We start from the raw sequence: 24,482 nt of genomic DNA on the forward strand, positions 1-24,482 counted from the left end.
GATATATATTTATAGAATAAAATTTACCATTAGTGATCATTGTTGTTTATGAAATGTGGGTATCACTGGCAGGGCCAGCATTTATTGCCCATCCCTAATTGCCCTTGAGGAGGTGATGGTGTGCCACTGCCCTCAACTGAATGGCTTGCTAGGCCATTTCAGAGGGCAGTTAAGAGTCAACCACATTGCTGTGGGTCTGGAGTCACATAGAGGCCAGACCAGGTAAGGATGTCAAATTTCCTTCCCTACAGGACATTAGTGAACCAGATGGGTTTTTACAACAAACTGGCAGTTTTGTGGCCACCATTACTAATACTAGCTTTTTATTCCAAATTTATTTAATTAACTGAATTTATATTCATCAGCTGCCATGGTGGGATTTGAACTCTTGTCATCATGATCATTAATCCACGCCTTCTGGATTACTAGCACAGTAACTCAAACACCATGCTACCATATATTTCAAATTTTCGGTGACCAGTAGAATTATATGGAAAAGCTGAACAAGTCTTTGAACCAGATGCAGGTAAGGATACACATTTGAAATTCAAGACAGAGAACAGTAGATATAACCTAGGAACAGAGTCAAGGAAGCAGAAATAGTTAATTAAAAATACATGAGAAGGGCAGGGTAGAAGTCACTGGGTACACAATTTGATTCAGTGCACTAGATTTAAGGTTCAGATTGGGTGTTCACTTTGAGTTAAATAGGCAAAATATTGAAGGCTGGATTTTGCTGAACTAATCTGAGTTTTCACAATTGAAAAATAAATTCAGAGTTAGAAAGAAGCTGACTTAAGGGGCTGAATTTTATTGTGGACATTGAAGTCCCGCCGCCACAGCTGAAAGTGGGAGGGGACCCTGCTCCAGCAGGCGGCTGGGCACTGAGGTGGCATTTTGCCAGTGGCTGCCTGTTAACATGTCACCGCTGGGGCCGCCATCCACTTGAGGACAGCGGCCCGCCCCCAAAAGCTGTCGACCCAATCAAGGAACTGGCAGCTCAGCAGCCTGAGCAGCGCCACCGTTAGCAGTAACTAATGCTGAGGCTGCTGAGCTCCAGGATGACAGTCCTTCAATGGTGAGGTGTTCTTGAAGTGATGGTGAGTTTTTTAGAGGAAGCTGGGGCCAGGCAGGCAAGGCCCGGCAAACGTTGGTGGTGGAGTCGCAGTGCACCGGCAGCGACATTGCCGCAGGGCTATTGCCACCAGAAGGCCCCTCCATGGGCCATGGAGTACCCATAAAGGAGGATCCCCCCGGGACCCCACTGGGAGGCCACTTGGCGGGCCTCCCCAGGCAGCAGTGGACCCTCCCCACATGGGGTGGATATTCTGGGTCCTGGAATAGTGCAGAAGTTTCTGGGTCAGCCTGTTAGGAATAGAGCCTCCACTCAGCCCAAACATGGCCATTGATGCCAGTGGGGTAGGGCCAGGGGCGCAAGAACTTTGAATGTCAGAGTTTCTTCGTCCTGGGTTTTCACTGGAACCTCGTATATGGTCAGTTTAGGTATTTCTGGTGACACCAGATGTTTATTACTCCCCAACAGGAACAAAAGTGGGGCTTACCTAGGAATCCAGGCTAGGACTCCAAGGATCAAGGTGCACGACTTTTCTCTGCAGGTTTTAAAGCAGGGGACACTCAGATGTTTTTTTCCAGGGCTCCCAGCCCTCCAATGCAGCCCTTATGGGAGCTCCATTTGTGCCCCTAGTGGTGCAGGCACCCACCATTTAAAGGCACATTAAGGAACACCTGCCTGTCCCCAGAAAGTTCACCGGAATCAACGATTGTCGGTAGATGCAATTCTAGTTGAAGTGCTCAGATTGCTGGTTCTGGATTTCTGTCGCCTCTATTTTCCTAGAGCCCCAGTCTTATTCTAATGAGCAGTATCCACATTGTATTGCTTTTATCCACAATTCTCAGCCAGGTGCAAGCATTTGAGGTAGGTAAGGCTTTGACGCTGTATTTAGTCACCTTAGTCATACTTCATAAAGTCTCTTTTCTGATAATATACCCAAAGCTCTATTAACTTTTCTCTAGTAGAACCATGCTTTATTCCACTGTATTATGTTCAGGTTTTAAATATAGTAATGATTTGGCAACGTTAATAGGGACGATGCTTAATGTGCTTGTATGGCATTCCCTTGTCTGCTATTTTAGCAGATGCATTGAACAACTTAAAATCAATGGATTAATGCCTGTGTTGTAATTTTAGGTACTTATGCACTTATCTGCCAATATTACGAACAGTGCTGGGCTCAAATGGCATCTTCCATTTATTTACATCTCTATTTTGATTTCATTTTTAACATTACATAAATAGCTATTATAGAAACAGAAGCTTTATGCATTTGATGTTGAATAAATGATTGGTTAATATTGGTTCAAGTAAATGGATATTTGACTCCTAACAGGATAGTTGTGAGGTTACGTTCGAGAGCTGTGCATCATTCATCATTGGTTGAGAGTGTTTTTCAGATCTCAGCCAGAAGCATTCATCCCCAGATGAGGAAGCCAATTGACATAATTAGTTTCAGCCCAGTCAGATATCATCTCCTGCTGGCAGATAATGGACAGTCAGTGATACCAGTTGACTGGAACTGTTGTTTACTTCCTTGAAAAACTGTGTTGAGAAGCAGCCTGTAAGGACACAAGAAGAGGATAAAATGGAAATCCAATTAAATTGTTTTTCTCCTTTATCTTCTTTATCTATCTTTTTCTTCTTTTTTTTTTATCTCTACAGACCTCCTGCCAGCATGTAATGGGGAAGGAGTAACTTTTGCTTTCTTGGAACAAATTTTGGACATTCTACTTGAATATATTTTGAAAACATTTGATAGATCTACAAAAGTAATAGATTTCCGTTACCCTGATGAGCTCCTCGAGGGATTTAACTGGATGCTGGATGAACAGCCAAACAGTTTAGAAGACATTTTGGTGACATGCAGGACAACACTAAACTATGCCGTGAAAACAGGTATGAAAAGGCATGAACACATAACTCTTCATTGCATGTTGTGAGCCAGAGTGTAAAGTAGACTTCTTTTTGTGTAATTTTGCCTAAATATTACCTGCACAATTTGATTAACATGTAATAATTATGATCAACATCTCACAATGGTTTCCCTTAAACCATCATAACATATCGCCATCATCATCATCATCTTTGGCAATCCCTGGTGTCCAGGATGATTCTTTCCTGTGGATGGCTGGGTGGAAGTGAGATATGAGTGTTGGCTGTGGCTTCTCTGATGGCTGCTTAACCCTATCTTACAGGCTTGCAGGCTCTCCCACAGTAAGGACATTGGTTGTCAGCTGGTAGAGGTGGCGGCGGATTGTTGACTCAAGCAGTTGCCCTCTCTTTCTGTCTCTCTCGCTGTTCTCTCTCAGTGGCTGTTCTTGTTGTTTGGAAGGCCTTAACATCATTTTTGAAGATGGATCACCATTTTGGTCACAACTGGACATCTGCTTCCCACGTATTGATACTAGAACAGACCTTCACGGAGGTTTTGAGATTGTCTTTGAAATCTTTCCTTTGGCTCCCCGTGTGAACAGGCTCTCGGCTGTAGCTCTCAGTAGAGTACCTGTTTGGGCAGTCTTGAGTCAGACATTCTGACAACATGTCCTGTCCATCTCAGCTGATGTAAGATTATCATGGCCTCTATACTTGGCATATCTGTGTGTTGGAAGATGTTCATGTTTGTTCTTTTGTCCTCCCACTTGATTCGCAAGATCCTTCCAAGACAGCATTGACGATATTCAAGGGCCTTGATATGGCGTCTTTAAGTTGTCCAAACTTCAGAACCATAGAGAAGCGTGGGGAGGACCACTACCCGATAGATCTTGAGTTTGTTGTTGGGTCTGATATCATGATTCTCGAAAACTTGGGTACATAATTTACTATAGGTTGAGCTAGCATATTGGATTCGGTGGTATACCTCTTCATCAATGTCAGCTTTTTGTGATAGATACCTTCCAAGACATGGGAAGTGAGGAATGTTTTCCAACACTTCACCATGAATCTCAATTGTAGGCATTGGATTTGATATATTTGGTGTTGGTTGGTGGAGGATTTGGTCTTCCTGGTGTTCAGGGCAAGTCCCATGCTTTTGTAGGCTTCAGTGAATACGTCAACTATCTGTTGCAGTTCTTCTTCAGAGTGAGCGCTAACTTGTGAATTGTCAGCATACTTTAGATCTATTACAGAAGTGGCTGTTGTCTTGGGTTTGGCCTTCAGCCGGTTGCAGTTAAAGAGTTTACCATCAGTGCAATAAGTTATTACCACCACAGGGGGGGAGCCTGTCAGTATTAAGCTGCAGTGTTGCTGCAATAAAGATTGAGAAAAGTGTTGGTGCAGTGACACACCCCTGTTTGATGCCTGTTTTGACAGGGAAGGGATCTTTAGTGGAGCCATTGCATTGTACTGTTCTTTGCATATTGTCATGTAAGTGACAGATGATGTTTGTGAACTTATCTGGACATCCATATTGCTGAAGCACCTTCCAAAGGCAGTTTGATTCACCAAGTCAAAGGCTTCTGTGGGATTAAAGAAAACCATGTACAAAGGGATGTTCTGCTCTCTGCACTTTTCCTGAAGTTGGCGTGCTATGAAGATCGTGACACTTGTTCCTCTGGAGGCCACATTGGGACTCTGGAAGGAGCTCCTCTGCAATTAGCGAGAGCCTATTGAGAAGTAAGCTAGCTAGCAATTTGCCAACTGTTGAGAGCAATGCTATGCCCCTGTAGTTGCTCCAGTTTGACTTGTTTCCTTTTCTCCTTATCATAATGTTGCACTTTTGAGATGGATGATACATGGTAACAGCAGATAAGAACTATGTGACTGTTGTTAGGAAAGTGCTTCCATTTTTGGTTAAATATTTTTTGAGGACTCATTTAAATTGTGGAAATGGATTCATTTTGGAAGGCTGTAGATTTTATAGATGCAGGACTTTGTTTATAGTTGGAAGTTCACTGAAAGGACACTTGTTTGAAAACATACGTTTACTGGATATCACATGCCTTAAGCGCAATAAACGACAGAAACCTTGGTGACTTAGGGAAGATGTTTACAAAGAAGTTACATGTCAAGATTTATGAAGGTCAGGAATTGGTTTCACTTCTGAGATATTGTTTTGATTCAGTTGAGGTATAGACAGTGCTGAAAAGCAGTTGTATTTGTAGCCTGCTGAAAAGAAACCCCAGCTCATTATTCCTGCACCTCTCTAAAAGACTCTGAGAAATCTAAAGTGTCGGCTCCTCTTTCTCTACCTCTTTGAAAAACCCTGTGAATCCAGAGTGCAATAACAGAAACCCCTGATGCCACATTTCTCCTGGAAAGCCTACCAGACTAATTCTCGACATCTCCACAATGAACTGCTTCTGAAAAGATCCCAGTGACCTGTCTCCATGTGCTCAGATGCCAGACCAAAAGGAACAACTGACATCCTTACATATCTTCTCTTTTTTTCTTCAAGAATTAGCAAGTATTTGGCCAAAGTATTCTTTTTTTGTCTTTTATTGTAAAAGGCCTCTGCAGAGATAATTTATTTTTTTCAGTATGAGTGAATTTGTATGTGGGGTATTTAAAAAGGGAACTTTCATATTTCAATCTGTGTGTTAATGCTTTGCTTCATTACTGGATAAGTCTTGTTTTTATAAGAAACTGATAATTTTGTTGTTTATTAAAGAAACTTGGTTGGTGTATTTTATTCTGGAATAAAGAGTAGAGTATATGATTGACTGTATCAGTAACTGGGTAAACATTAAAATATATGTTGTGACGTGTGGAGAGGTGGAACTAGAAAAGACAGTGTACTCATCCCACCTCGATTGTAACACCGTGACAACTCAGCTGAGAAATGGTATAACTCATTGTACAGGTTTTCTGAATTGGTTTATCATTCACTGTTTGAACTCATGACCTGTATTCATGGTAGTGTGAAAATCATATTATCTACTCCGGCAACAGGCGATTTATCAAGAGCATTCACTCTGCAAGCCTGGAAGCACTATCTACAAAGTACCAGATTCTAATCTGTAAGGTCATGTGGCTGAATCCCAGTTCTGAGCAATATTCAGGCTCTTTTGTCTTCATTGGCTGAGTTTTGGTAGTCCTGAAAGTTTTGAGTGCTACGTGTCAGAAAGAACGAAAAGAGGAGACAGCAGGAAGAAAACTAAATCTCAAAGGATGAAAGGCTATTCTCCCAAACAACTGCATTCCAGTTAATGTATTTGCTGCTTCTCAGATTTTCTGAGATGCATTCCACACCCCAGAATCAATGCATTAGTTCTAGTTTAGTGATATGTATAGCTCCTTTTAACTAATCACTAAGCAGCATTGATCATGGACCACCTAACCTCTCAGCATGGTGGGAACAACCAGCAGTGAAAGACCTAGCAGGTAAAGAATTGGAACTATAAAATGTAAAATATTAACAGTGAGTTTAAAGCTGTTGCCTCTTTTTTAAATGCTTTTGTTTATTGCCCATCCAATTTTTATTAATTTTCCTCCCATTTTGGAGATTGGTGAAAAGTGTCACACTACACCATACCCCAACAAAGGGAATGGTCACCCTACCCACATCTAGGCCTCTGGCAGTCATTTCCTTCAACTAGTCCATTATGGGTTTATAGATGGTTATTTGACCATTTATTTTCTTACTTATTTTCTTTGTCTCCTTATATGAATGGCATCTATTCACAGCTTCCTCCTAATGGCTTTGATCAGCAGCTCACAATGCAGGAAACTGCAAGTGAGAACATGTTTCTAAAACAAAGGAATAAATGGGAAAACCTCAAATCTGTTCATCTGATCCTATGTAATGACCGAGGATAGGCCATTCAACCTATCGAGACTATTCTACCGTTCAATCAGATCATGGCTGATCAAAGGAACCATATCCCTTGCTATCCTTACCTAATAAAAGGAACCTTTTGTTTCACCATTCTATGGTATAATGGAATGAAGTATCTGCTACACGCCTTATTTTTATTATTAACAGGTTCTCGGGTGAAAGGGAAGATACAGAGAAACAATATCTTCTATTCAGGGAATCGTGAACAAAGTGGTAGAACCTTAAAATTAAAGTTAGGCCATTTAGGAGTGAAATCAGGAAGCACTTTTTTATTCAAAGGGAAGTGAAAATCTGGAACTCACTCCCCAAATTGCTGTGGATGTTGGAAATGTTCAAAACAGAGATCAATAGGCTTTTATTAGGTAAGGATAGCAAGGGATATGGTTTCTTTGATCAGCCATGATCTGACTGAACGGTGGAATAGCCTCGAAAGGCTGAATGGCCTTTCCTGATCCGATGTAATGACCAAGATGAACAGATTTGGGTTTTTCCCATTTATTCCTTTGTTTTAGAAATGTGTTCTCACTTGCAGAGTCTGCATTCATCAATGAGCAGGGATCATTTGATAGTCAAATTCTATTACTGAGATTTGGTTGAGGGAAGGGCATGATTGGCAACTAAATATCCCAGGATATCGATGCTTCAGGCGGGATAGAGAGGGAGGTAAAAGGGGTGGAGGAGTTGCATTACTGGTCAAAGAGGATATCACAGCTGTGCTGAAGGAGGGCACTATGGAGGACTCGAGCAGTGAGGCAATATGGACAGAACTCAGAAATAGGAAGGGTGCGGTAACAATGTTGGGGCTGTACTACAGGCCTCCCAACAGCGAGCGTGAGATAGAGGTACAAATATGTAAACAGATTATGGAAAGATGTAGGAGCAACAGGGTGGTGGTGATAGGAGATTTTAATTTTCCCAACATTGACTGGGATTCGCTTAGTGTTAGAGGTCCAGATGGAGCAGAATTTGTAAGGAGCATCCAGGAAGGTTTTCTAGAGCAGTATGTAAATAGTCCAACTCGGGAAGGGGCCATACTGGACCTGGTGTTGGGGAATGAGCCCGGCCAGGTTGTTGAAGTTTCAGTAGGGAACTACTTTGGGAATAGTGATCACAATTCCGTAAGCTTTAAAATACTCATGGACAAAGACGAGAGTGGTCCTAAAGGAAGAGTGCTAAATTGGGGGAAGGCCAACTATACCAAAATTCGGCAGGAGCTGGGAAATGTAGATTGTGGGCAGCTGTTTGAAGGTAAATCCACATGTGATATGTGGGAGGCTTTTAAAGAGAGGTTGATTAGCGTTCAGGAGAGACATGTTCCTGTGAAAATGAGGGATAGAAATGGCAAGATTAGGGAACCATGGATGACAGGTGAAATTGTGAGACTAGCTAAGAGGAAAAAGGAAGCATACATAAGGTGTAGGCGGCTGATGAAAGACGAAGCTTTGAAAGAATATCGGGAATGTAGGACCAATCTGAAACGAGGAATTAAGAGGGCTAAAAGGGGTCATGAAATATCTTTAGCAAACAGGGTTAAGGAAAATCCCAAAGCCTTTTATTCATATATAAGGAGAAAGAGGGTAACTAGAGAAAGGATTGGCCCACTAAAGGACAAAGGAGGAATGTTATGCTTGGACTCAGAGAAAATGAGATTCTAAACGAGTACTTTGCATCGGTATTCACCGAGGAGAGGGACATGACGGATGTTGAGGTTAGGAACAGATGTTTGATTACTCTAGGTCAAGTCGGCATAAGGAGGGAGGAAGTGTTGGGTATTCTAAAGGGCATTAAGGTGGACAAGTCCCCAGGTCCGGATGGGATCTATCCCAGGTTACTGAGGGAAGCGAGAGAGGAAATAGCTGGGGCCTTAACAGATATCTTTGCAGCATCCTTAAACACGGGTGAGGTCCCGGAGGACTGGAGAATTGCTAATGTTGTCCCCTTGTTTAAGAAGGGTAGCAGGGATAATCCAGGTAATTATAGACCAGTGAGCCTGACGTCAGTGGTAGGGAAGCTGCTGGAGAAGTTACTGAGGGATAGGATCTATTCCCATTTGTAAGAAAATGGGCTTATCAGTGATAGGCAACATGGTTTTGTGCAGGGAAGGTCATGTCTTACCAACTTAATAGAATTCTTTGAGGAAGTGACAAAGTTGATTGATGAGGGAAGGGCTGTCGATGTCATATACATGGACTTCAGTAAGGCGTTTGATAAGGTTCCCCATGGCAGGCTGATGGAGAAAGTGAAGGCGCTTGGGGTCCAAGGTGTACTAGCTAGATGGATAAAGAACTGGCTGGGCAACAGGAGACAGAGAGTAGCAGTAGAGGGGAGTTTCTCAAAATGGAGACGTGTGACCAGTGGTGTTCCACAGGGATCCGTGCTGGGACCACTGTTGTTTGTGATATACATTAATGATTTGGAGGAAAGTATAGGTGGACTGATTAGCAAGTTTGCAGACGACACTAAGATTGGTGGAGTAGCAGATAGTGAAGGGGACTGTCAGAGAATACAGCAGAATATAGATATATTAGAGAGTTGGGCAGAGAAATGGCAGATGGAGTTCAATCAGGGCAAATGCGAGGTGATGCATTTTGGAAGATCCAATTCAAGAGTGAACTATACAGTAAATGGAAAAGTCCTGGGGAAAATTGATGTCCAGAGAGATTTGGGTGTTCAGGTCCACTGTTCCCTGAAGGTGGCAACGCAGGTAAATAGAGTGGTCAAGAAGGCATACGGCATGCTTTCCTTCATCGGACGGGGCATTGAGTACAAGAGTTGGCAGGTCATGTTACAGTTGTATAGGACTTTGGTTCGGCCACATTTGGAATACTGCGTACAGTTCTGGTCGCCACATTATCAAAAGGATGTGGATGCTTTGGAGAGGGTGCAGAGGAGGTTCACCAGGATGTTGCCTGGTATGGAGGGCGCTAGCTATGAAGAGAGGTTGAGTAGATTAGGATTATTTTCATTAGAAAGACGGAGGTTGAGGGGGGACCTGATTGAGGTGTACAAAATCATGAGAGGTATAGACAGGGTGGACAGCAAGAGGCTTTTTCCCAGAGTGGGGGTTTCAATTACGAGAGGACACGAGTTCAAAGTGAAAGGGGAAATGTTTAGGGGGGATATGCGTGGAAAGTTCTTTACGCAGAGGGTGGTGGGCACCTGGAACGCGTTGCCAGCGGAGGTGGTAGACGCGGGCACGATGGAGTCTTTTAAGATGTATCTAGACAGATACATGAATGGGCAGGAAGAAAAGAGATACAGAACCTTAGAAAATAGGCGACATGTTTAGAGAGAGGATCTGGATCGGCGCAGGCTTGGAGGGCCGAAGGGCCTGTTCCTGTGCTGTAATTATCTTTGTTCTTTGTTCTTTGTTCAAAGAGAGAAATAGCACAGGGACAATGATTTCTTTTCAGCTTGTATATTGAGTGCATGATTTGATTGTAGCATTGAAGAAGCACTGTGACACCAGGGCTTAGGGCTGTGTCAGAAAATCTGACATAACCAATATCTCCAACCTATGTTTAACCTCTTCTGATAACGTTCCTTTGAAATGCACCAACTAGCTTACTTGATTTTCTCAGCTGGCACAGCCAATAAAACTAGAATCTTGGAACAATCTGTTCCTTTACTAGTACAATTAAAATAACAATCAAAGTGAATTATATTGCTGCTCCTTCACACATTGTAAGGTCTAAGTTTGGCTTTCCAGGTCATTTTACTCTAGCTGTCCTTTAACGTGCAGTCAGGGTAAAAGGAACTAAAAGGCCAAGTGTACACAGTGGATGTTAATTAACTTGCACCACCATGGCTAATAAATTGTAACTTACAACTCATTTGAAAGAGTTGTGCAACATAATGACCCTTTTCACACTAGAACAAACAGATTATCAAAGGTTGAACAGTATAACAGCTTCTTTCATTGTTTCTGATAAGTTGAGATCCATTTTAACTTATTCCAACTGCCTCATATCATTGCCGCACTTCAATCTTTTTAAACACCATAAGCAAAATTTCCCAAGACCCTGTGTCAGAAGACCACCCTACTGATAGTGCTGGGTCTAGAACAGCACTGTCCATGGTGCTTAAAAAATTGAACTGTAACAAGGATGGCCAAAAGTTGGAATAAGTGCCATAAGGTCTTGGAACAAAATGGCAACATTTCTTTTTCACAGATGAGCCACACTGCAGATTTTATTGCCGCAAGCTAACGGTTATCATATTTGATAGTAGTACCATGCATTTGTTTATTTTTCTCACCAAATCTTCTGTGGATCTTAAAGATGGAAAATGTTATCACACTAAGTAAGGACCCAACCTGTAAAGGCTAAAACAACTGATCAAATTGAATTACACTTAAAGAATTCAAAAAGCAAGGAGAGAAACATATCTAAGGAATCAGACTCTAAATTTTCTTCAGGGAAAATAATCAAGAAAACTAATTTTTCCATTTTCTCCTCCTATACAAGGCTTTGGCACTGGCTGCCCAATTAAAGGACTGGTCAGCTGTGCTCCAGGCATGACTCTCAACATTTCTCTGCTGCAAAATTGGAACAGTTCTTTTATAACCATTCCCATTGCTATATTTCTTCAAAGAATATCAAACAGAATTTAACAATCTTATCAATTACTTGTAACATCTGTTTTGCCCCACCTCCAGCTTTCTAACATTACAATCAGTCTGTTTTAACATGCTAGTAACCATAAGTAACATTTAGTTTTCTGTTACACTTTGATGAATGCACGGAAAACATATCTGAAAAGATTTAATGGAATGCTAATGAGAACTTACAAATAAATTATCTAGAATCTATGCACCACAGCACCAGTTGGCAATCACATACCAGCTATGCCTCGGTTGGTAGCAGTCCTGCCTCTGAGTTAGAAGGTTGTGTTCAAGTTCCACTCCAGAGATTTGAGTGTAGAAATCAAGGCTGATACTCCAGCACAATGCCAATGGAATGCTGCATTGTTGGAGGTGTTGTCTTTCAGATGAGACAATGCAGGTCCTGTCTGCTGTCTCAGAGAGGAGTAAAAGATCCCATGACATTACTTCAAAGTGGAGCCGGGGAATTATCCCTGGTATCCTAGCTAATATTTATCTTTCAATCAACATCACAAAAACAGATTATTTTGTCATTATCACACTGTTCTTTGTGGGGCCTTACTGTGCACAAATTGGTTGTTGCATTTCCTACATTGCAACAGTGATTACACTTCAAAAGTACTTCATTGGCTGTAAAGTGTTTGAGGTAATGAAAGATGCCATATAAAAGCAAGCCTTTCTTTTTCCTTTTAGTACACAGTAATTAAAAATACAAATCTAATTCATACATAGATCAAAACAGAACCATGCTCTTACACCAGAAGTATCTTTCTCTGGGCAGCCATTTAACAAAGCAAGTAGAATCAATCTTAGTTTAAACTTATACACCAGGTATTTGAAACTGATAAGACAAAATAAAAATCTATGTTTGACACTGTTGTAGATATTTTGAAATCCTTTGCTTTCCAGCATTGCTGCCAATGACAGCCTGAGGTTGATGGGAGTGCTGCTATATAAACAATGCAGAACTGCCATCGCTACAGGTGGTGTTCTACCGCTCTTTGGGAGTCAGTAATTGTCATCAGTTTTTTGCATCGCTGGTCTGTCTGCTACTTCCCCAGCAGCTACAGTTGCCCTTACTCAATTGTGTGCATGTATAGTTGTTTCTATAGAAACATAGAAAATACGAGCAGGAGTAGGCCATTCAGCCCGTTGAGCTTGCTTCGCCATTCATTATGATCATGGCTGATCGTCCAACTCAGTAACCTGTTCCCGCTTTCCCTCCCCGTATCCTTTGATCCCTTTCGCCCCAAGAGCTATATCTATTTCTGTGTTGCTACACAGTGTAAAAGGGACAGATTCCACAGCATAAGCAACTCCGATGAATTACAGAAATCTTTCTACTTTAAGCAGCTTTGTAATACAGACGTGATATCAAATACCTAACTTGGTATTGGAACTTTTTATTGAAATCAAATTATATTTATTCATTAAAGTCACAATTATGTCGTGTTATACTTCTATCCAAATGCCAGGTTGAACCTCAACATTTATTTTCTGACACTCATGCGTAGGCCAGCTATAAACCTGATAATGCACTTACTTTATAGCATTGCTCCAGCCACAGGGCATGTTCAAACAGCTAGGAAAAAAAGTTGTGAAATATGACTGTCAAACAACTACGCATGTGCAAGATAGTTCATTGGTTGTTACTCCATTGCCATGAAATGTACAATGCAATATAAATGGTGCATATTCAAAAATCAAGAATATTATTGAATGGATTTTTGTAGTGATTCTATCATACAAACATTCTGTATTCTGTAACAGACTTCATAAAAAATGGCCTTTCTAATTCAACGCACTTAAGGAAAACAACCACAAATTGAAATTAATATCCCGTTGTTATTCTTTGTTCCCAGGTCATCCTAGATATTTCAACCAGCTTTCAACAGGATTAGATATGGTTGGCCTTGCTGCTGATTGGCTTACCTCCACTGCTAACACTAATATGTAAGTGTGTCTTTGCTCCTGCATTGTGAAATGTATAAAGTGCCTTTGTTTTTGGATTGAGGGTCAGTGTCATGTTACATGTTATTAACCTGTGATATAGTTGAATTCCTTTGCTCTTTTCAATTTGTATACTCAGTGAAATTATTTGCATTACAACATGAAAGAAAAGCGCATATGTGGATGTTGGGTGAGGACCAGAACAGTCTCCACCATGATGCCTGTCTTTGGTTGAATACCTTGCCAACACTCAAGCCTGAGCATACCCAAGTAAAATGGCTGCCTGCACCTGTGGAACCATGCCCAAACAAGAGTGGATATCTTCAGGAGAGGAAGGGGATTTTATTCTAAAATATGACTTACTTTGGACTCTGACAGCTTTTAGTTTCAGAAGGAATACCTGGCTCCTGTGCACTGAATTTGTTCAGGGAGGAGCAGTTCATTATTGATCATGCTCTGGGCTGCCCACTATGTATTAGTATTAAACTCTGTGAACTTTTACGTGGCAAATACATCCTTACAGTAGCATTGTCCTCACAAAATCTGTTTGCAAACATTTTCCTCTTGGAGTATAGTCAAGACACAGGTGAACTGATCATTTTATCTCACTGACATTGTGTCCAAGTGGTGCAGTGCTATCATTGACAAGAGCTGTAATATTTTATTGTGTGTTCACAAGTCAAGGGTTGCAAAACACTGAACAAAGTTTATATTGAGTGATTCTTTAGCTGGAATTTCACAAGGGGGGTGGCCCCACCCACCCATTGGAAAGCCGGGTGCAAGCCCATCTCTGCTGGCGCTGGAAACCACGGTCACATTTTGCGTGGCTCAGGCAATTAATTGCCTGCAGTTGTGTCTTCCGCCACACTGAGGCAGGATGTCCTGCCTCCAAGAGTGGCCGGCCAATCAGAGGGCTGGCAGCTCTTCAGTGCCAGCAGTGCCAACAGGACCAGTGGCCACTGCTGTAAATGCACCCAGCAAAAAGAAGCACCATGAATCCCAGCTTCGGAAGCAACTAAGTGGGGTCAGGGCTTGCTGGGGCCAATTGGCCAGGTCTCAGCAAGGGAGGGGGGGTCGATCTTGAGGCAGTGAGGCTGTTCCAGCGGGGGTGGCTGGTGCTGCTGGGGGAGGCACTTCTTGCGGCACAGTGTGCCCGATCAGGAGACCCCCTCCCAGCCTGCAAGGAGGCCACCAGGTATTATTGGGTGGCCTCCCCAGGTGGCGCAATGCCCATCCATCGCTGGTATTTTGGCTTAGCCTCAATTGGCCTAAGGGCCGGCAGACCACCTGCCACCTCCTGCGCTGCTGGTTAGATACCAGCTGGAGCATAGGCGATGGGCATTGCACCCTTTGCCATCCCAACCGATTTTATTCCCCCCCGCCCCCTACCTCCCCAGAGCCTCCCAGCCTGCTCCTGGGGGGTGCATAAAATTCCAGCCTTTGTATGTGTGTAGAGGAGTGCAGGTATCACAGAGGGTTGTAGGGCTGGAGTAGATTACAGAGATATGGAGGGGCCAGGTCAGGTCACGGATATGTAGTTGAAAGCTCATCTCGGGGTCAAATATGACATCAAGATTGCTAATTAGCCTTGTTCAGCCTCAGACAGTTACCAGGTAGAGGAATGGAGTTGGTGGCATGTTTATTTAATTGGAGGTAATATCTGCTCATCCAATACTGGATGTCGAATAAGCAGTCAGATAATTTAGGAACAATGCAGCAGTTTAGAGAGGTGGTGGTGAGGTAGAGCTGGCTGTCATCAGTGCCCATATGAAAACTAACACTGAGCTTTTGGATGATGTCACTAAGGGGCAGCATGTAGATGAGAAATAGGAGGGGGCCAAGGATATATCTTTGAGGGACACTGGAAGTAATGCAGTGGGAGTGGGAAGAGAAGCCATTGCAAGTGATACTTTGGCAGGATAAGGTATAGGCAATAGATAAACAGAAGTTTATGGAGGGTAGAAGATGGGAAGCCAGTCAAGAGAGCATTTCAGTAATCGAATCTGGAAATGACAAAGGCATTGAAGAGGGTTTCAATGGCAGATCAGGTGAATTAGGGGCTGGGGTGGGCAATATTCTGGTGGTGGAAGTAAACAATCTTTATGATGGAGAGGATATGGGGTCAGAAGCTTAGTTCAGATTTGTGAATGGTCTGAACTGTGGCCATGGAAGGGGGAAGATTCAGTGGCAAGCATGTGGAATTTGTGGTGGGGGATTGAAGACCATGGCTTCAGTCTTCCCAATGGTTCACTGAAGGAAATTGCAGCTAATCCAAGACTGAGGCCCCAATATTGCGGTCAGCGACAAAATGACGATATTAACTACTGACTGCAAAGAAAGCTGCCCACAAAGATCTAGTGAGGTCTGTGGCATGGATTCCACCTTTTCCAATGTTACTTTCATTCTAGTGCAATCTGTAGAGGATCTCTGGTGCCCAGCAACAGTGATGTCATCAAGCAGGCTAAGTAGCCAATCATTTTGAAGAATTCTCACAGGCACCAAACCAGTAGCAAGCAGGTTTTATCATTCACTTTTTATAATTTTACAGAAAGCAAAATAAAGATTGGAACATACACATGTAATTAAGGTAAAATCTAAAATATCATAAACATGAAAACATTTTTTTATTATTTTAAAAATATATGGAATTTTTATTCCGCAAATATATAATTAGTTCTTCAGGGCCAGAGAAGTTGTTCAGCAATAATTATGACTTAGCACACCATTATAAACCCAGTTGCACATCATTAAACAAGGCATAACTTTTTCAAGGGTTTTTATAGTGAGAACAAAGTGTAAAAAATGAAAGTTCACTTCAATTCAGTGATTTTTTAATTGATTTCCATTTGCGAAGACTTCAACAGCGCACCCTGTGGAGGAGCAGGGAATCACTGATAGCAACATCTGGATTTCCATGTTTAACTGCGCATGTTGTTGCCAGTTTCACACAGTAATGACATAATGCTGACAATTTTTCCAACATTACAACTGCAAAATCTGGACCTAAATGTCAGAGAGGCAATCTGACAGCACAATGGCAGTTAAGGGGTCATGAGAAGGTCGACCTGGCTGTCATTAGCAAAGGATCATCCTCCGCCATTTCTGCCACCTCCAGCGTGATGCCACTACCAAACGCATCTTCCCCTCCCTTCCCCTGTCAGCATTCCGAAGGGATCGTTCCCTCCGCGACACTCTGGTCCACTCCTCCATTACCCCCAACACCTCGTCCCCGTCCCATGGCACCTTCCCCTGCAATCGCAGGAGGTGTAATATCTGCCCATTTACCTCCTCTCTCCTCACTATCCCAGGCCCCCAACACTCCTTTCAGGTGAAGTAGTGATTTACTTGTACTTCTTTCAATGTAGTATACTGTATTCGCTGCTCACAATGTGGTCTCCTCTACATTGGGGAGACCAAACGCAGACTGGGTAACCGTTTTGCGGAACACCTCCGCTCAGTCCGCAAGCAGGACCCTGAGCTTCCGGTTGCTTGCCATTTCAACACTCCCCCCTGCTCTCATGCTCACATCTCTGTCCTGGGATTGCTGCAGTGTTCCAGTGAACATCAACGCAAGCTCGAGGAACAGCATCTCATTTACCAATTAGGCACACTACAGCCTGCCGGACTGAACATTGAGTTCAATCATTTCAGAGCATGATGGGCCCCCCATTTTACTTTTATTTTTACATTTTTTACAATTTTTTTTTGTTTATTTCATTTCATCTTAGTTTGTTCAGTTTGCTGTTTTTTTCATGTTTGTACTTGCTGCTGTTCAATCTTCATTCCGTTAACACCCTATCTGTACTAATGCTTTGTCTTTCAACACACCATTAACATATTGTTTGCCTTTGCTCCATGACCTTTTGGTCAGCTATGTGGACTTGTCCAATCTACACCTTCTCCTTTTTTATCTCTTGCCCCACCCCTGCGTCACCTTTGACATTTCTAATATTTGCTAGTTCCGAAGAAGGGTCACTGACCCGAAATGTTAACTCTGCTTCTCTTTCCACAGATTCTGCCAGACCTGCTGAGTGGTTCCAGCATTTCTTGTTTTTATTACTAATTAATATATGACTGTTCATACTAACAGACAGGTATGCACACATCACACACATGTCCAAGCATGCTCACTTCCACACATGCACACACAAGCACATCCATGCACACTGAACCAAATACAAAAATAGTGGGTGCACGCGCATGTATACATAAAGACATAATGCGTTCAAACACACCAATGTGTGCACCGACATATGCATGCGCACACATTATCTTTTATTGTTTATTTTCTTTCTCTCAGTTACGCATGTACTCATTACAATAACTGATTAGACCTCACCAAGCTACTAAGCTTGCTAGCAATTAAAACAAACTGTGTGATAACAACAACTTACATTTATAAAGTGCTTTTGATGTAGTAAAGCATTCCAAGGCACTTCACAGGAGCGTTGTCAAACAAAATTTGACTCCGAGCCACATGAGGAGATGTTAGGGCAGATGATCAAAAGCTTGGTCAAAGAGATAGGCTTTAAGGAGCATCTTAAAAGAGGAGAGAGAGATGGAGAGGCAGCATCTGTGGATAGAGAAACAGAGTTAGCATTTCAGGTCTGTGACCTGTCATCAGAATTTTCTTCGCAAAGATTTTTGGAAAATTGTATTCAAAGCTTCCATTGTTTCTTCCCTAGCTTCAGTCAGTATTCTTGGATTTATCAAGCTGAAGTTTGAGTAAATCCTTTGGTGACATTTCTCTTTGAACAGTAACCTCCAATACTTGTTCTACATCTATTTCTGATGATTCTACAATCCCTATTCCCACCTCCTCCATAGAAACTGAGACAATGGGGGCAGTTTTTACACACTGGGAGAATGGTGGTCCAGTAGTTTGCAGGAAACTGAAAGTCTGGATTTCCCAATAGTTTTTACTCCACAGCATGCCTCTTTTGGTCCTGACAGGTTCCTCACCTGGAAGGTAGCCTGATTAACAGGCTTGGCTTCCAGGCGTGCGGGGAAAACTCCAGAGGAGGCCACAGGAGCAGGTAGGTCCGATCTCCAATGCCAAAGGTGTCTGATTCCTGATCCCAGGGAGTTCCCATTTGGGGTCGAGGGGGGGAGGTGGCTGGATTGATGCTGGGGGAGCTTGGAGAGCTGGGAGGATGCACTCCTGCTCTTCCTGGCCCACAAGGAGTGCTGTGAAGGCATTTGCCTTCTCCTCAAAGCTGTCTCCATCTCACTGCAGCTGTTGGTCTTCCTGAGGCCTGGGAAACCCAGCCCGCCACAGTTAAACCTGAGCCTTCCAGTCTCATTACCATATTTAAAATGTCTACCTACTTCCTGGGAGCAGGTTGGCTGCCCGACCCTTGGCCCACCTGAGTAAAACCCAGAAGTTGGCGGGTTGGAGCCAGCCTTCCAAAACACTTGGAATTGTTGACCATTTAACAACCCACCTGCACCCGCTCACCAATGTTAAAGTTTACTCCTATATTTGTTACTGTCATTCCCTCACTCTCCATTACAGCATTGTGTTTTTCATCTCTTAGCAGTTCTGATCCTAGTTTAACTATCCTACAATTACTAATGTCTTAATGAAAAGCCTTTATCTTGCTCTATTTTATTTGCGAATGTTTTTCATTCTTCTCTCTCTTTGGATTTCTAACCCTTTTAGTTGATTTCCAATATATTTCATATTTGTTCAGGCTTTCTTTTTATTATGCTAAATGCCTTTAAATGTGGCCTTGTCTCTCTGATCACCCATGAAATCCTAACCTCAACACTCTCCCTTCCTGCAGTATACTTGCTTTATAGCCACTTTATTGCCTATTTAAATATTCCCTGTTGCTGATCTACAATTCTGTTTGTCAGTTTTTCCTTCAAATCAATCTGGGCAAAGTCCCTTCTCAACTTGCTATTATTTGTTTTTCCAAGTCAGGTCCTTTTATCTTCTTACATTGAACCTAATTATATTCTGCTGACTGCTTTCCAGATGTTCCCCTTCTTTTATGTTGCCCATTTTCTCGACTTCATTACCCAGAACCATGCCTAGTGGTGCTGTCCATGCTGGAGTAACACTAATGTCTCTGGCTGTGTGGATCCCCAACTCTGTAGGTGATTTCTTCTCATGCATTGAAAATAAAGAATCATTGGCAACAAACATGCTGACTGCCAGGCTGAACACCATAGGCCCCATTTTATTCTGGCCGTGGACTGGATCTCACAGCAGTTTTCACATTACTGGACTATACAAATTTCCTTCTGCTATCAAGAAAGTACCATACACAGAAAATCACTTTTAAAAATCATGCAGTTGTTTCAGCATTGGTGCCAGTGTTCTGAATTCCATACTGCCTTGAGAACAAGAGCACTGTTACCTTTACAGAATAGGCACACAATAAAGAAGGGCATTGTTGGACTCTTACAAGCTCCTGATACCCAGACATATTGCATGTGAGCATGCATCTAATGTAATTGAATGCAGTCTACTAATTAGGAACAATCAGATTTGTTAAACAGATTCTTGTTTCATCCACAGGAGGGTTCTGTGTGCATTTTCAGTCATTTGTATGCAAAGAGAGTATTCTATTAATAGTTTACTCAGACCATTAGACATAAAAATTATGTAAATTAGTCAGACAATGCATAACTGGAAAAATCTGTTGCTGCTTTTCTCACAATTTCAAGGTGACATAGAACATGAATACATTAAGACATTTCACCAGTATTGCCTAAAAACTGTAATGTATTATTGCAGTCTTCACATCCTAAAGGCTGAAGGGGAAATAGCCTATTAGCATTGTTACGTACTGAACTGAGGTATGCAAAAATTTTAAAAAAGAACTTTTCCCTCTTGTTGTGAAGGCGCTGGCTGTTGTTGCGAACAGTTCCTGGAGGTGGGTTTCCAAATGTCCTTTCTTCATGTGTGGGCCTAAATGATGAAGCCCGACAATTATCAAAACTGGGGAGGGTGGGTTCATGGAACAGTGTCTTCAGGGGGACCAGAACCAAGATCCAGCAGGGTTCTGTCTCTATTCAGACTCAATTGGAAATTTCTGGACTTTATGGGGGTAAGCCTATGATATGTACGGGCATAATATAATCCAACATAAATAAAGGAATACATCAGATAATGGATTTCCCACATTTATGTGCTTAGCAACACAGGGATGCTTCTTAGTCTCCGGCATTCTACCTGTGAGTGCTGAGTGGAGGGGTTGGGGGGTTGGGTATTTCTGCATTCGACGGCCACTTTCTGCCAAATCTAGCAAATGAATACACCAGGGAAACCTTTGAATTTTGGAATCACAATACCAGAACCCCACAGATTTGACAGTGTGATGCAAGGCAAAATTCCTCCTTCTCTTACTGCGCACCCCCTCCCTCTACCACCCCAGCTCCTTCCCCTTAGTTGGGTAGGCACCCCAGAGGAGCTCAATCCTGACTTCAAATGACATCCACAGACAGGGGTCAATGGATACAATTAAAAGTGCTCTAACCCCTCCATCACACAGACCAATTATAATACTTCACCTGTTGTGCCAGCTAACATCAGATAATCGAACGTAGACCAGAGGTCAAACTTGAAACTTCCCAGTCTTTATAGCTCAGTACTATATTTATCACTTAGAGTTCTTGTGTTTTCAGATATTTTCTCTGTGCATTATTTCCTCATGTCTCACACTAAGGGCTGAATTTTAAGAGCCCACTGCCGACGGCTCGCAGAGCCGCCGTGATCTCCTGCATAGCAGCTCATTTAAATAGCTGGGGCGGCCCGCCCCATCACGTGGAGGGGGTGGCCTGTCCGACGCTGGCAATGGTGTCAGCTGCCTGTGTGCAGGTGCCATTTTTAAATGGCAGCCAGCCCTGTTGGCAAATTTACATTATTAGATACACCCCCCCAAAATGTATCAAATAAAATCCCAACACCCCTTTCCCAACCCCAAAAAAAGTTACATTAAGTATTTGCCCTTTCCCCCCAAAACACTTATCTTTGAAATCTGACACCACCCCACCACCCCACCCCCCCCCCCCACCCACTGCCATCAGTCTGTGCAAAATTTAAAGTTCATCTCTTCCCACCATCCCCTACACTGATGACGATTATTTGACTCTGTCCCATCAGTCCCTTCACCTCTGCAGTAAATATCTGAAATCCTCCTCCCTCCCCACCAGTGTCACGCCTGCTTTCCCCAGACGGGGAATTGAAGGCTTGAGTGCCAGCCATCAGATTGAAGATCGCGACGGGCCCGGAGGATTGATGGTAAGTTTATTTAAATTTATTCATCTCATTGATTTAAATATTGAAATGCAGTTCCAGTCGCCCAGTGGCGGGGGGGCTGCCACAGAGCCTCACTGGCGCTGGGAGGATCGGGCCAGGCTCTCCCAGCGTCAGCATCCATGGCGGGCCTCTGCCAGAACCATCTTCTGACACTCCCCGCCGCAGAGCCCAACATCGGGGGCCCAGTAAAATCCAGCCCTAAGTTCTGGCTGAGGATTGGCTCTGCACCCCAGTTGGTGGAACCACCACTCAATACAGTATAATGGCCAGGATTTTACAATCCATAAGCAGACAGTGATGGAGGTTGGGGGGCCTGTAAAATTGTGCAGGATGGTGTCGTAATGGAGCCTCGACGTCATCTCGCCTCAGCCGCAGTCTATGAGTGACGGCCAGCAAGACACGCAGTGACCTCGTTTGCACTTCAATAGTCAGCAATTGAGAGGCAGTTAAGTAACTTATTAAGGCAGTTGAAAGGGAATTTACATTCATTTACATTCATTTACATTACATGGGACATCGGAGTCTCGGCAGAATTTACAGCGCAGCAACGAAGTGGGAGCTGCTGCCGTTGCTGCACTTGGCAACCACATAGTAAGGCTTTTCATTTTATTCAGTGCAAAGGAGTTGGACGCCATTGATTTGAGGTTGTGGCCTTCTTGATGAGATCATGCTTCTGGCAGGGGAGGGGCCAGAGAGGTGGGTGGATTGGAGCAGCTACTGGCAGGTTGTGCAAGACAGAGGGGCAGTGCCCAAGTGCCATGGGAATTGTGCATTCCAGTGGAGGGTCCTCCAGTGAGGAGGACAACCTCAAAGGAGGGGAGGTACGGCCTCATGCATCAGGACAGCAGAGACCTCCTGGCCAGCTGTAGGGACAACCTCCTGATGAGCAAGTGACAGAAGGCCACAGAGGGGACTGTGAGCAGGTGCCAGCTTAGAAACAAAGTTACCCTGCAGCAAGGATATACAGGCAGAGAAGGAGCTACCTCCAGATGTCAGAGAGGCAGTGTCATCATAGACTATGCCTCTCACAAGAGGCCGTGACCACTCTGTAAAACATGATGGCGGAGGAGGTGAGCTCTGATTGCAATGGTGGTCATCTGATGCCAGTGGCTGTCACGGTCACTGTGGCCCTGAATCTTTGTGCATCAGGTTCATTCCAGGGGTCCACTGGAAATGTGTAGCATCTCCCAATCAACCACACATCACTGCATCAAGGTGGTGACAGATGCCCTCTTCAGGAGGGACAGCCAGTGCATTCATTATCAAACTGATGTGGACAATCAGGCTCAGGGAGCCAGAGGATTCACCACCATGGCAGGGTTCCCCCAGATGTAAGGTGTGATAGCCACATGAATGCAGTCAATCAAGACTCCCACAGGCCAGCTGGCAGCCTTCATTAACCAGAAGGGATTTCATTCCCTCAACAAGCAACTCATCTGTGACCAACCATCAACAGATCCTGCAGGTGTGTGCACGGTACCCTGGGAGCAGCCACGATGCTTACATTCTCCGGCACTTGCAGGTGCCACAGCTTTTCACTTGCACCCACCACCCCCCGCCCGTACGCCTTCAAGGATGGATACTTGCCGACAAAGGATACCCACTAAAAAGATGGCTGCTGACACCTGTGAGGAACCCTATGATGGAAGATGAGGAACGCTACAACGCAAAGCATGCAGCGAGCCACGCCACCATCAAACGACATCAGTCTCCTTAAGAAGAGATTCAGGTGCCTGGATCGTTCTGGTGGGGCACTTCAGTATGCTTCAGCAAGTGGTGGTTTGTTATGCTTTACACAACCTGACGCTGCAGAGAGGGGAGGTCTTGGCTGATAATGACTTAGTGAAGCACGAGGAGTCCTCAGACAAGGAGGAAGATGAGGAACCTGATGGCCAGCTGCAGCATTCTGAATCACATGAGGGTCTGCATGGAGGACGCAATGACATAGGAACAAGGGAGGTTCAGGAGGCTCGGATAATCACTCATTTTGCCTGACCCCTACCACAGCAGTCAACCATTCAAATAAAGAACCAGATTCCAAACACACTAATTGTACCCCCCAGTGAGTTAACATCCGTTGCACTTAAAGCAGCCAGAAGCACTGCACAAAGAACAGCCAGGCACTGCGCAAATAACTACTGGCTACACCTATGCAGTCATATTCAGCTGGCCTCTGACACCGGAAATATCAGAGGAATGTATGATGGCATTAAGAGGGCTTTTGGGCCAACCATCATGAAGATTGCCCCCCTCAAATCTAAATCAGGGGACACAATCACTGACCAACGCAAGCAAATGGACCGCTGGGTGGAACACTACCTAGAACTGTACTCCAGGAAAATGTTGTCACTGAGACCGCGCTCATTGCAGCCCAGTCTCTGCCAGTCATGGATGAGCTGGACGTACAACCAACAAAATTGGAACTCAGTGATGCCATTGATTCTCTCGCCAGCGGAAATGCCCCTGGGAAGAATGGCATTACCCCTGAAATCATCATGAGTGCCAAGCCTACTATACTCTCAGCACTACATGAACTGCTATGCCTGTGCTGGGATGAGGGAGCAGTACCCCAGGACATGCACGATGCCAATATCATCACCCTCTATAAGAACAAGGGTGACTGCGGTGACTGCAACAACTACCGTGGAATCTCCCTGCTCAGCATAGTGGGGAAAGTCTTTGCTCGAGTCGCTTTAAACAGGCTCCAGACGCTGGCTGAGCGCGTCTATCCTGAGGCACAGTGTGGCTTTCGAGCAGAGAGATCCACCATTGACATGCTGTTCTCCCTTCGACAGCTACAGGAGAAATGCCA

The 24,482-nt window shown here is 43.7% G+C and overlaps 1 protein-coding gene across 1 annotated transcript in view; it reads left to right on the plus strand.

Annotated features, from left to right (window-relative positions):
• gad2 (glutamate decarboxylase 2) overlaps positions 1-24,482 on the plus strand; it is a 174,913-nt gene that overhangs the window by 57,556 nt on the left and 92,875 nt on the right. The window contains exons 4-5 of the mRNA XM_068051788.1: positions 2,738-2,971; positions 13,314-13,404. Of these exons, the coding sequence (XP_067907889.1) occupies positions 2,738-2,971; positions 13,314-13,404 (325 nt within the window). The remainder of the gene's footprint in view (positions 1-2,737; positions 2,972-13,313; positions 13,405-24,482) is intronic.

This window comes from Heterodontus francisci, chromosome 2, assembly GCF_036365525.1.
Source record: "Heterodontus francisci isolate sHetFra1 chromosome 2, sHetFra1.hap1, whole genome shotgun sequence".
Taxonomy (NCBI): Eukaryota; Metazoa; Chordata; class Chondrichthyes; order Heterodontiformes; family Heterodontidae; genus Heterodontus; species Heterodontus francisci.